Source organism: Pipistrellus hanaki (genome assembly GCF_964339955.1).
Source record: "Pipistrellus hanaki genome assembly, chromosome: 18".
NCBI lineage: Eukaryota > Metazoa > Chordata > Mammalia > Chiroptera > Vespertilionidae > Pipistrellus > Pipistrellus hanaki.
In genome coordinates, this window is record NC_140520.1 from 13272906 (window position 1) to 13285852 (window position 12947).

The 12947-nt window shown below is 65.1% G+C and overlaps 1 protein-coding gene across 1 annotated transcript; it reads right to left on the bottom strand.

The window, feature by feature from the left end:
• Nucleotides 1-236: 236 nt before the first annotated feature.
• Nucleotides 237-12892, bottom strand: DCST2 (DC-STAMP domain containing 2; the record flags this gene model as incomplete). Its single annotated transcript, XM_084866521.1, has 15 exons — nucleotides 12443-12892; nucleotides 12111-12281; nucleotides 11776-11877; nucleotides 10883-11080; nucleotides 10259-10324; nucleotides 9645-9858; nucleotides 7843-8000; nucleotides 6806-6970; nucleotides 5610-5777; nucleotides 5381-5481; nucleotides 4335-4465; nucleotides 3883-4010; nucleotides 3451-3544; nucleotides 2886-3026; nucleotides 237-276 (listed from the first exon to the last, which is right to left on the bottom strand). Exons 1-15 carry the CDS (start codon nucleotides 12843-12845, stop codon nucleotides 237-239), a joined length of 2280 nt encoding a protein of 759 aa, XP_084722647.1. The 5' UTR covers nucleotides 12846-12892.
• Nucleotides 12893-12947: the final 55 nt, after the last annotated feature.

Consider the following 12947-nt stretch of genomic DNA (forward strand, 5'->3'; position numbering starts at 1 on the left):
ACCTTCCCCTCTGCTCCCACTCGGGCATCCCCCGCCACTCCGGCCACTCACTGGGATGGTCCCCGGTGCCTTCCCTCGCTGTGGCTCATTCTCTCTGTCCCTCCTGCCCACTGTGCCTGCACTAACACATCCTGACGTAGACCCTGGACTCCCCCTGAGCTCCCAGGCCCTCCTCCTCCCCACGGCCGGTCAGTCACCTCAGACACTCACTGCGGACACCCGCCTTCTCCCCCCACCTAGGCCGTCCCCGGGCCGCCCAGCGGCAGCCCCGGAGTCCTGTTGGTGACGGCCACGTCTGCCAGGGCGTAAAGCCCACAGACCCTCCCCGACCGGGCAGCTCAGTGTGTGCGTGTCATCCGGAGGCGTCAGGGTTGTGGGGTCGATCCCTGGTCAGGGCAAACGAGAATCAACCAACGGACGCACAAATAAGTGGAGCAGCAATTTCGTGTTTCTCCCTCCCTCTCTTCCTCTCTCTCCCTCAAATCAATCAATAAGTTAAAAAAAACAACACACACACACACACACACACACAACTGAGCACACAAGCCAGTCGTTACAGGTTGTGTTCTTAACATCATCTGGGCCTTCAATGCCACCCAGAAGTCCCCTCCTCCCCCTCAGCTTCCCTGCACACTCCCCGAGGCAGCCTTTCACCCCCCACCACCTTCCAACTCTGTTCCCCTCCGGCCGGCACCCCTGCCTCCTCCGCCCCAGGGAAAAGCCAGGCCCCAGAGCACAGCCTATCGGAGGCCACCCTAACCCATCTCTCCCATGTGCCCATTTGCACAGCTGCCCAGGTACCCCCATAGTGGGGGTGGGGGTCACCGGGAGGAGGGCAGAGGGCCCTCCTTCAGTGCTCGGTTTCCCCTCCCGCACTCGGGGCTGCCGCCCGGGGACACAGAAAAGGCCCTTCGTGCGGGTCCTCCTCCAGCTGCTCTCCCACCGCGTGACCCTGGCTCCCCTCTTCACCATCAAGCTTCCTTTCTTCAACTCCAGCAGCGATGTTTTTAAAACAATTCTTGTGACAATGCTGTGAGGCCTTGAACCCTGTCTCTGAGCCTTCCATTCCAGTCACCCCGCAACTCATCCTGGTCCGGCTCCGGTCTTCCTGGGGCCGTTAAAAACGTCCCACCGGCCGCTCCAACGGTCCTTCCGTCCCCACCCCCACGGGCCCAGGCCTCAGCCTGCGAGTCCTCTCAGCACTGGACGTGCTTGGTTCTCTTATCCTCGGGAGCCTTTCTCCTCCTTGGTTTGTGATCGAGCCCCTGGGGTTCTGACCCTGTCCCCTTCTCCTCTCCTGCCATGGCCTCTGCCAGGATGGCCTAGATCCTCCTCCTTACAGCCCCAAGATGCACTTGTGGCCCTGAGTCCGGGCCTTTCCCCAGCGTCTCCTGGGCCCCTCCAGCTGGATTCTCTATAGCACATATGTCAAACACAAGGCCCGCGGGCCAAATCCAGCCCGCCAGGCCTTGCAATGTGGCCCGCACCGCGCTGTCATCACTGCACTCCGCTGTCAGTTTATGACATTGTCAGTTTATGACTGTTCAGTAAACCATTCGGCCGGCGATTTAGGCTGGATTTTAGATTTTGGCCCCTTCTCTGATTGAGTTCGACACCCCTACTCTATAGACACTCCAAGGCCTCACACTGCACCATTTCCTCTTACCCCAGACCTGCCATGTCCCAGGCAAAAAACCCCCGTCTGGTTCGGCACCTCAGCCCTGAGGCCACCACCGACTTCTGAGCTAAGAGCCTCCTCTCTGCCTCCTTAGCTTATTTCCCTAAAAGACAAAATTATGAACATGTCGCTTCCTGACCAAGAATCTTCTGATCGCCCTGGCTGGTTTGGCTCAGTGGATAGAGCGTCGGCCTGTGGACTGAAGGGTCCGGGTTTGATTCCGGTCAGGGGCACCTGCCAGGTTGTGGGCTCGATCCCCAGTGGGGGGCATGCAGGAGGCAGCCAGTCAATGGTTCTCTCCCATCATTGATGTTTCTGTCTGTCTGTCCTCCCTTTCTCTCTGAAATCAATTAAAATATATATATTTTTTTAAAAAATAGGGAAAAATAAAAAAGAACATTCCAATGGCAAGTCATGCCTTCTCCCATCTCTCCCCACCTGGACTTACCACCTCATCTCCCAGCATCCTCTCTGGTCTCCATCCAGACACGCTCACCCCTCCCTTAGGCTCTCCCCTCCCTTAGGCTCTCCCCTCCCTTAGGCTCTCCCCTCCCTTAGGCTCTCCCCTCAGGGTCTCCAGGCTCACACAGGCCCCCAGCCCTGCAATGCTCTCCTCTGCTCTCAGCCTAACCAACCACCACGCTGCTCCCCATCCCACCTTTCTTTTTTTTAATATATTTTATTGATTTTTTACAGAGAGAAAGAGAGAAGGATAGAGAGTTAGAAACATCGATGAGAGAGAATCATTGATCAGCTGCCTCTTGCACACCCCCTACTGGGGATGTGCCCACAACCAAGGTACATGCCCCTGACCGGAATTGAACCCGGGACCTTTCAGTCCGCAGGCCGACGCTCTGTCCACTGAGCCACACCGGTTTTGGCTCACCTCTTTCCTCCTCTCTTCCCAGAAGCCATCATTACTGCACCCCTAGTCCAGACTGGCTGCTCTCTGTACCGCCCAGCGCCTGCTCCACGCCCTGCATGGGCCACTCTGCACCCTGCTGTCACCTATTAGATTCACTCCCACCCCCTCCCCCATTCAGTGGGCTTCTCTGGGAAGGAGTGCTAACAGGGAGCAAGCTCTCAGCAAACCTCCATGCCTCCTGCTTTTCACCTCCGTCTCCAGCTCGAACGGAGGCCTGGCTCCCGAGAAGCCGTCTGTAACCGAGCTGAGGCCCCTGGGCCCGGACCCCTGCCTCCCACTCACCTGGACTCGGGGCTGGACCCTGCCGAGAGGGGCCTGCCCAGCGCCTCCTGGAGCCGCTGCCGCAGCAGCCCCTCCTGCGCGGGGTTCCTCCTCCGAGCCGCGGCCAGCCACAGCCGGGGGCCTTCCTCGTCGCTGGAGTCCCTGGAGGGGCCTCCTGGGTTAGCACCCACTCAGGGCCTGGGCGAGGGGGGCTGCTCCCCTCTCCTCCCCCCTCCCCACCCCCGGTCTCCAGCCCCCCGGCCTCCAGCCCCCCGGTCTCCAGCCCCCCGGCCTCCAGCCCCCCGGCCTCCAGCCCCCAGGCCTCCAGCCCCCCCGCCTCCAGCCCCCCGGCCTCCAGCCCCCAGGCCTCCAGCCCCCCGGCTTCCAGCCCCCCGGCCTCCAGCCCCCCGGCTTCCAGCCCCCCTCCCACCTCCAGTCCCCCAGCCTCCAGCCCCCCAGGCCTCCAGCCCCCAGCCCCCCGGCCTCCAGCCACCCCCGGCCTACAGCCCCCCCGGCCTACAGCCCCCCCGGCCTCCAGGCCTCCAGCCTCCAGCCCCCCTCCCACCCCCTCCCGCCGGAGACTCACAGCTCCAGGTCCAGCTCCCCCTGGAAGGAGAGGGGGGACGCGCACACGGAGCAGGTGTTGCCCAGGAGGCGGAAGCAGGTGGGGCAGAAGAGGCCTGGGGGGGGCAGGGAGGGGAGGCAAACTGGAGCGCACGGCTCACCCCCTCTGCTCCTGGCTTCCTCCTATCCACCACCGGGGGCGGGGGGATTGGGGGACCCTTGTCAAGGAGTGCACACTAGGGAGTTGCTGCAGGCCCGCTGCATTACATCCTGCTCCCACGTGGGAGACCTGAGGCCCACAGGAGAGGAGCTCCCTGCGGGGTCTGTGTCCGTGAGCAGACCATGCACAGTAACGGAGGGAGGCACCCAAAAGGCGGGGACGGACGCCCCTGAGGGAAGGGCCATGTGGACGGGCCGATGGCCGCATGCACAGGCAGGGAGCCCCGGACCTCACCTGGGCAGGCGGGGGTGCTGCAGGGCACCAAGTTCTCCGAGTCCCCCTCATCCCGGGGCTGCCCGCAGCCCAGGCAGTAGGCCTGGTAGAGCCCAAGGTACTTCCTGAACGGAGCCACACAGTCGCACCTGCGAGAGGGGCCCGGCCCTCAGCAGCCGGCCCCCAGCCAGCCCGGCCGTCCCCTCCGTCCAGCACCACCCCCGGAACCGAGGGCAGGCCTCCTGCAGCCTGACCGCCATCCCATGGGCTGTCACCGCCTGCTCCCTGTCCTCCTCCTCCCTTCGCGCCCCCCTCTGAGGGCATGCACCCCTCAGCCTCCCTCTCAGTGTGAGAATGGCCCGAGGGGGGAGGATTCTCTTCTGGACACGGAGGGCGGACAGGGTGCATTCTGGCTCCCGGCGTCTGTCCTGTCCCTCTCCACCCCGCGCCCATACGGAGGGCCATGGGCTCACCGCCTGGCCAGCACCTGGAGGAGGCTCAGGTGGCCCTGGTCCGCCGCCCGCCGCCTCACAGACCGCTGCAGAGCGGCCAGCAGGGAGGTCCTGCGGCTCAGAAGCTGGTTGTAGAGGTAGGAGATCCTCTCCTGGGGAAGGGCAGGGCAGGGATGGGGTACCCGTCACCCAGGGTCATCTGCCTGGCATGCCCTCTGCACCCATCCCCACCCCCTCCCTCCGCCTTCCCTCCCACTCCCAGGAGTCCCTCCGGGCTTGGCTCAGACTCCCTTTCCCCTGCAAAGCCTCCAGGCCCCCTGGGCCGCGGCCCCTTCCCTCCTCCGGTTTCCATAGCACCGGATTCACTCCTCAACAAGAACACTTGTTCACTTGTAATGTCTTGTTAGGAGCCCGTCTGGCCTGCCCGGAGACCGGGAGCCCAGACGCCGTCTGTGCGCCCTGGCATCCTTGATGCCGGCACAGGGGCTGGCACACGGTACATGCTCAGCAAATGGCGCGTAAACGAATGAGCAAATGGTGAGTTTCCACTCGCACCTCAGCGTGCCCACACGGCCCCTTCCCCCACCGTCTCAGCAACCCATGGGCCCCCCTGCTGGTTTGGCTCAGTGGATAGAGCATCGGCCTGTGGACCGAAGGATCCCGGGTTCGATTCCGGTCAAGGGCACATGCCCAAGTGTTGGGCTCGATTCCCCCAGTAGGGGGCGTGCAGAAGGCAGCCAATCCGTGATTCTCTCCCATCGTTGATGTTGCTCTCTCTCTCTCCCTCTCCTTTCTCTTTGAAGTCAATAAAAATATAGTTTTGTTTTGTTTTTTAAACACACACAAAACAATCCTTGGGAGGCAAGCTCTGTCTCCGGAGGCCCTTTCCCAAGAGGCCCTCTTTCTGCCAGCCCCCTATTGCGTCGGGAGACCTTCTGTCGAGGTCATTTGCGTTGGGGATCCACCAGACGAGAGAGGACTGGGGCTGCTGAAGGACTCCAAGCTCCCCCAGACTGAGATAGCCAGATCGGCCCCGGGAGGGGCAGGGCCTGGCGGCGGCCGCTCACCTGCTCCCGGGCTGGGTAGTAGGACGCACAGATGACCCGCCGCAGCCGGCTGACGTAGCTGCCGCACAGGGTGACGAAGAAGCACAGGCCGAACATGACGCCTGGGGGCGCGGGGGTCACAGCGGGCATGGCCGGTGGGTGCGGGCGCCAGGCACACCCCCTCCGCGCCTGCACCCGCGTGCCCCGCGTGGGGCCCAGGTCCCCCGGCGCCCCAGGGGCCCGGTGTTACCGATGATGACGTAGCCGGCGGTGCTGGGCTCGGAGGGCCGCAGCGCGCAGCGCCGGGACAGGACCGAGATGTTGCCCTGCTGCAGGACGTCGAACGCCGACACCAGGTCCCGGTAGATGGTCCCTGTGTAGCCGCTGCCTTCCACGGTGATGGACACCAGCACGGGGCCTGGCGCAGAGATGCCCGTGAGGGGGCGTGGCCGCAGCCTGCCCTGAGGGAAGGCCGCTCCTCCGGGGGGCGGGGTGGGCAGGCCTTCGGGCGGCCCAGCGCCCTCAGCACCTGGCCTTCCGGCACCTGGCACCTGGCACGGGCGCCCGGGCGCAGAGCCGGCTGGCACGGTGCCTGGTCCGCCCGCCCAGGCCTCCAGGTCCGAGGCGAGTCCACCCCCCACCCCCACGGCTGCCCATGCATTTGAGTTAAAGCATCTGCTGCCGAAACCGGTTTGGCTCAGCGGAGAGAGCGTCGGCCTGCGGACTGAGGGGTCCCGGTTCGATTCCGGTCATGGGCATGCACATTGGTTGCAGGCACATCGCCAGTGGTGGGTGTGCAGGAGGCAGCTGGTTGATGTTTCTCTCTCATCGATGTTTCTAGCTTTCTACCCCTCTCCCTTCCTCTCTGTAAAAAATCAATAAAATATATTTTTTAAAAAAGCATCTGCTAAGCTGGCTGTGCGGTGGGCACGGGCTGAGTGCTTTATGGGTTATCCAGGTGTCTTTTACATTGGTTGTTGGCCCTCCGGTAACAGGATTAGGTTCCTGGGTGCCCTGGTTGTCCACACGTCCAGTCAACCATCTGCCAGGCAGTCACCGCCCATGGCCTCATTTCCTCGGGAGAGGGACCCGCCGGCTGCTGCCCTCACTGCCCGGCTGTTCCAGGAGGAAGCGGAGCTCCGGGAAGTCAGACAGCCTGCTCACGGTCCCGCCTCGGAAAGAGCCGGGCGAGATCGGAACCCAGGCCGGCCGGCTCCAGGACTCGGGAGTCTAACTACTCGGCTACGGTGTGGCCTTGACCTGGACACAGGGTTCGCCGGGCAGAGGGTCGCGTTGGAAGAGGAGCAACGTCAGAGGCTGGTGAGGAACAGGGAGGACGGCCGGGGCTGGGGCGGAGGGGAAGGAGGAAGAAGGGGACTCAGGCGAAGCCCCAGGATGGTGGGGCGGATGCGGGGCGGAGGGGGGACGGGAGGGGCGGGCGCTCACTGCGGGCCACCATCTCCCCCTGCAGGTGGTGCCGGGCCAGGTCCAGCACCCAGAAGACGGCGTAGTCCAGGAAGATGAGCAGCAGCGTGATGAGGAGGTGCCGGAAGAGCTGGGAGATGGCCAGGAGGTAGAACAGCTGCTCCCACCGGGACAGGTAGAGGGAGCCTGGGGAGGGGAGGGCTGGTGGGGGGGCCGCTCCCAGGTCCCTCCCCAGCAGACTGCAGCCGGAGGGGCCTCTTTCTTGGAGGGCCCCATTGCTGTCCCGTCTGGGGCCGGAGCCTGTGTGTGCCTCTGGCGGGTGTGGGAGCTGCGAGGGCCCCTGGGCGGAGCGGGAAGCCCTCTTCGAGGTCAGGGCTCAGAGCTGGTGCGGAGGCCTAGATTCTGCTCCTGGGCCTGTGGCCCACTTCCAGTCCCTCCCCGGGGAACCCCTGAGCCCCATCCTCAACTCCCTGCTTCACAGACAGCCCCCACGCTGCATCTCCTCCATATTTCCACACGCACACCCCACAGCCTTCCCACCCCCCCTTTCTTTTCTTTTTTAAAAAAATATACATTTTATTGATTTTTCACAGAGAGGAAGGGAGAGGGATAGAAAGCTAGAAACATCGATGAGAGAAAATCATCCATCAGCTGCCTCCTGCACATCCCCGACTGGGGATGTGCCCGCAACCAAGGTACATGCCCTTGACGGGAATCGAACCTGGGACCTTCCAGTCTGCAGGCAGAGGCTCTATCCACTGAGCCAAACTGGTTTCGGCCCACCCTCACCTTTCTCGCTCCATCTCCACTCCCCGCCCTCTCGCTCTCTCTGTCCTGGTGTCTGGGTGCTCCTAGAAGCATCATCTGCCCTCCTCTGTCTGCCCCTCTGTCTGCCCCTCCTCTGTCTGCCCCTCCCCGGTCTGCCCGCTGCGAGGAGTCCCACTTTCCCTCCACACGGAGGGCCCCCCAAGGACGGAGCTCCGGTGGGCTCCCCGCCCCGGCCCTGCCCCAGCCCAGCCTGTGAGGGGTCCTGGTCAGGGGCGGGTGGGGCCCCGCACCTGGCCGGACGTAGTGCCTGGCCTCGTGGGCGGTGAGGGGCAGCACGGTGGGCAGCCCCGCCTCGGCGCGCAGGGCCTCCATGCGCAGGAGGCGGCCGGTGATGTACAGGTTGTCGTAGCTGTCCACGTGCAGGTAGCAGTACCGGTACAGCAGCGCCCTGGGGGCAGGCCGGGCCCTCAGCACCCGGCCGACCCCACAGGGCCCCCCCACCACACACACACACACACACGGGCCCTCAGCACCCGGCCGACCCCACAGGGCCCCCCCACCACACACACACACACACACGGGCCCTCAGCACCCGGCCGACCCCACAGGGCCCCCCCACCACACACACACACACACACGGGCCCTCAGCACCCGGCCCGACCCCACAGGGCCCCCCCACCACACACACACACACACACACACGGGCCCTCAGCACCCGGCCGACCCCACAGGGCCCCCCCCCCCCCCCACACACACACACACACGGGCCCTCAGCACCCGGCCCGACCCCACAGGGCCCCCCCCACACACACACACACACGCACACACACGGGCCCTCAGCACCCGGCCCGACCCCACAGGGCCCCCCCCCCCCCCACACACACACACACACACACACGGGCCCTCAGCACCCGGCCCGACCCCACAGGGCGCCCCCCCCCCCCCCACACACACACACACACGGGCCCTCAGCACCCGGCCGACCCCACAGGGCGCCCCCCCCCCAACACACACACACACAGGCCCTCAGCACCCGGCCCGACCCCACAGGGCCCCCCCACCACACACACACACACACACACACGGGCCCTCAGCACCCGGCCGACCCCACAGGGCGCCCCCCCCCCAACACACACACACACACACACACACACAGGCCCTCAGCACCCGGCCCGACCCCACAGGGCCCCCCCCCCACACACACACACACGCACACACACGGGCCCTCAGCACCCGGCCCGACCCCACAGGGCCCCCCCCCACACACACACACACACACACACGGGCCCTCAGCACCCGGCCGACCCCACAGGGCGGGCCCCCCCCCCAACACACACACACACACGGGCCCTCAGCACCCGGCCGACCCCACAGGGCCCCCCCACCACACACACACACACGGGCCCTCAGCACCCGGCCGACCCCACAGGGCGGGCCCCCCCCCCCAACACACACACACACACACACACACACGGGCCCTCAGCACCGGGCCGACCCCACAGGGCGCCCCCCCACACACACACACACGGGCCCTCAGCACCGGCCCGACCCCACAGGGCACCCCCACAAACACACACACACACACACACGCACGGGCCCTCAGCACCCGGCCGACCCCACAGGCGGCCTCCTCCCCCCCCCCTCCACACACACACACAGGGGAACTCCGGCCCCCGGAACGCCATGGGACCGTGGTCGGCAAACTGCAGCTCGCGAGCCACCTGCGGCTCTTTGGCCCCTTGAGTGTGGCTCTTCCACAGAATACCGAGGCCTGGGAGAGTCTATTTTGAAGAAGTGGCGTGAGAAGAGGTTTAAGTTTAAAAACTCAGTGGACAGAGCGTCAGCCTGCAGACTGAAGGGTCCCAGGTTCGATTCCGGCCCAGGGCATGTGCCTTGGTTGCGGGCACATCCCCCGTGGGGGGTGTGCAGGAGGCAGCTGATCAGTGTTTCTAACTCTCTCTCTCTATTAAAAAAAACAACTTTGGCTCTCAAAAGAAATGTCCATCGCTGTGCTGTCGGTATCGGGCTCTGTGGACTGACGGGTTTGCCGACCACGGCTGGGACGCCCCGCCCCCGCGGCCCCGGCCCTCACTGCAGGTACAGCAGCACCAGCAGCAGCGGCGTGGCGTAGCCCATGAGCGCCAGGGCCTCGCGGGCGCTGTGCAGCTTCATGCTGACGGCCTCGTAGAGGTCCAGGGCGACCTGGGACAGGCTCCGGGAGGCGTCCAGGTCCACGGAGAAGTAGTGGGTGGCCGTCACGTTGAACTCGAACTCCTGGCGCACCCGGTTGATCAGCTTCTGCACGGCTGGGGCCGGGGTCAGGGGAGAGGTGAGCGAGGACAGCGAGGGGGACACAGGGCCTCCGGGAGGGAGGAGGGGCCCGGCACAGCCCAGGGCCAGAAGCTGCAGACCAGGGACGCCCCCCCCCCCACCCGCAGTGCTTTCACCCACCGAGGGAGGGACAACGCCCTCACTAGCCCTGCTCCACCGTCAGGCTCTGGTGAGGCGCCTCCCCGTGGCCGGGCCTCAGTTTCCCAGTCCGCACAGCACCGATGTTGCTCCGGGCAACCTGCTGAGGTCCCTGACTGCTCTCACATTCTCATCCATGGACGAGGGAGGCAGGAAGGGAGGGGTGGGAGGGAGGGCGGGAGGGAGACAAGCCTCCCAGGAGCACCCAAGGCTGCAGGGCCCAGCGGGGTCACTCACGGGTGCCGATGGTCGTGCGCAGGAAGGGCTGGATGTACTTGGGGATGATGCAGAACACCTGGACCACTGCGAGCCGGAGTCCGCGGGTCAGGCGGGCAGAGAGGCGGCCGCCCCTGCCTCAGGGACCGTGCTCCCACCGGGGCCTCTGGACCTCTGGCTTGTCCTACCGAGGCCTCCACACCTCCAGCTCGAAACCTTCTGGCTGCTCCTTGTCCCCTCACCCTCCCACGTTTCTTTCTCACCATCTTCCCTCCACCCCGTGCTGGGCCAGCATCCTTTTTAAAATATATATATTTTATTGATTTTTTTACAGAGAAGAAGAGAGAGGGATAGAGAGTTGGAAACATCGATGAGAGAGAAGCATCGATCAGCTGCCTCCTGCACACCCCCCACTGGGGATGTGCCCGCAACCAGGGTACATGCCCTTGACCGGAATCGAACCCGGGACCCTTCAGTCCGCAGGCCGACGCTCTATCCACTGAGCCAAACCGGTTTCGGCTGGGCCAGCATCCTTCCTGGCCCCACAGTCCTCACCCCCTGCTGGTCCCCAGGCCCGCCCTCCCGACGCCGGAGCCTGCCCCCAGTTTACGGGGCCCCAGTCCCGCCGGAGCCCCGGCCCCTCACCGCTGGCGAGCCCGCAGAGCACCAGCTTGAAGGGCGTGAGCACGTGGCACAGGTGGTAGGCCAGCGGGATGACCTGCATGCAGCGGTCCTTGGCCTGGTCGAAGACGCGCGCGCACTTCAGGTACGGGTTGCCCAGCTCCGCGTTGCACACGTCTCCGATGTGCAGGAGCCAGTACCACACGTTGCGCAGGGCCCTGGCTGGGGAAGCTCGGGCTGGTACCGAGGCCCCGAGGCCCGCGGCACCCTGTCAGGGGCGTGGGGGACACAGGACGGCACCCAGAGCCCGAGAGGCCTGTGCCCAAGGGCCCCCGGCTGTGTGTGCCCCTCGGGGAGAGTCAGCACCCAGGAAGGACCCACAGGCTCCGGACGAGGGTGAGGGTGAGGAGACTGGGTGAAATTTTTAAAAAAAAATATATATATAATTGATTTTTTACAAAGAGGAAGGGAGAGGAATAGAGAGTTAGAAACATCGATGAGAGAGAATCATCGATCAGCTGTCTCTTGCACACCCGCCACTGGGGATGTGCCTGCAACCAAGGTACATGCCCTTGACCCGAATCAAACCCGGGACCTTTCAGTTCGCAGACCGATGCTCTATCCACTGAGCCAAACCGGTTTCGGCTATTTTATTGAATTTTTTACAGAGAGCAAGGGAGAGGGACAGAGAGTCAGAAACATCTACGAGAGAGAAACATCAGCCATCCACCTCCTTGCACACCCCTTAGTGGGGATGTGCCAGCAACCAAGGTACCTGCCCCTGACCGGAATCGAACCTGGGACCTTTCACTCTGCAGGCCAACGCTCTATCCACTGAGCCACACCGGCGTTGGCATGACCTGGTGAATGTTGACACCCCCACCCCCTCCCCCAGATAGACACGGGAATGCGCTGACCTATGTGCTTCACGCCGTCCATGATGGACCGAAAGAACTTGCGGACCCGGTCAGCCACCTCCTTGGCCTTCTGGGCAATGGCTTTGATCTTGTTCAGGGCACCTGGGGGCGGGGGGGGGGCACGGAGGGGTCTCTTCCCCTGGGGACCCGTTCTTCCCACGCGGTCCCTGGGGCAGGGCGGGGGGAGGGGCTGCCCCGGAGGCGGGGCGCCTGGAGGCTTGGGTCTGAGAGGCGCTGCCCTGGCAGGGGAGCAGGCCGGAGAGCAGGGGTGAGGGGCCTGCGGGGCGCAGGGGGCTGGGGCAGGACCAGCAGGGGAACGACGCTGGGAGCCTTACTGACGAGGGGCTGCTTCGCTCGCTGCAGCAACACCGCCGACTGGTTCAGGGCCAGCTCCGCCCCGCAGGCCACGGCCTCGCTGGCCTGGGTGAAGTTGCGCAGGGTGTTGGCACAGGGCCCCTGCAGCACCAACCCGAAGATCGCCAAGAGCATCAGCGCCTGGCTCTGCTCTGGGGGGGCCGGGCAGGGGGAGACTCCATCAGAGGGAGCACATCCAATCCTTTCCAGAAGCCTTCCGATGTCTCCCTCCACCTCCCACGGCTCCCTCCTGCCCCAGCCCCCACCCCTCCCCGCCCAGGCCCGCCCGCCCTCCAGGGGGCGCCACGCTCACTGGAGAAGGCCTGGGGCAGCACCAGGAGGACGGTGACCCGAACCTGGCGGGAGAACGCCATGCCCAGGCCGAGGAAGCCGGCCAGCGTCAGCGTGCCCACCAGGCAGCCCCAGGGGCTCTGCCCCTCCACCAGCAGCGCCACCAGGCCGTAGGCCGAGGCCAGGGACAAGCCCAGGCCGAAGGCCCCCAGGCTGCGGACCAGCGCCCGGGCCCGGCTCGGCTCCTCCGCCCCCGGGCGGCGCCCGGCGTCCTGCAGGCCCTCGGGCATGGCTGCTGGGCCTGCGTGTCTGCCCGTCGCCGGGAGACGCTCCAGGTTCCGCAGCTCCTGAGAGCCACGGAATTCCTTGCTGCGTTCTGGGTTCCGGGCTTTCCCTGTGAGTGCGTTGGGACCTCTAATCTCCATCCCCCGTCTCAGGGCAGAGGGGGACTGAAGACACAGGCCTCACACGGGCTGAGGGTGAGGCAGAGGGTGAGGCAGAGGGTGAGGCAGAGGAGACGGGTGCAG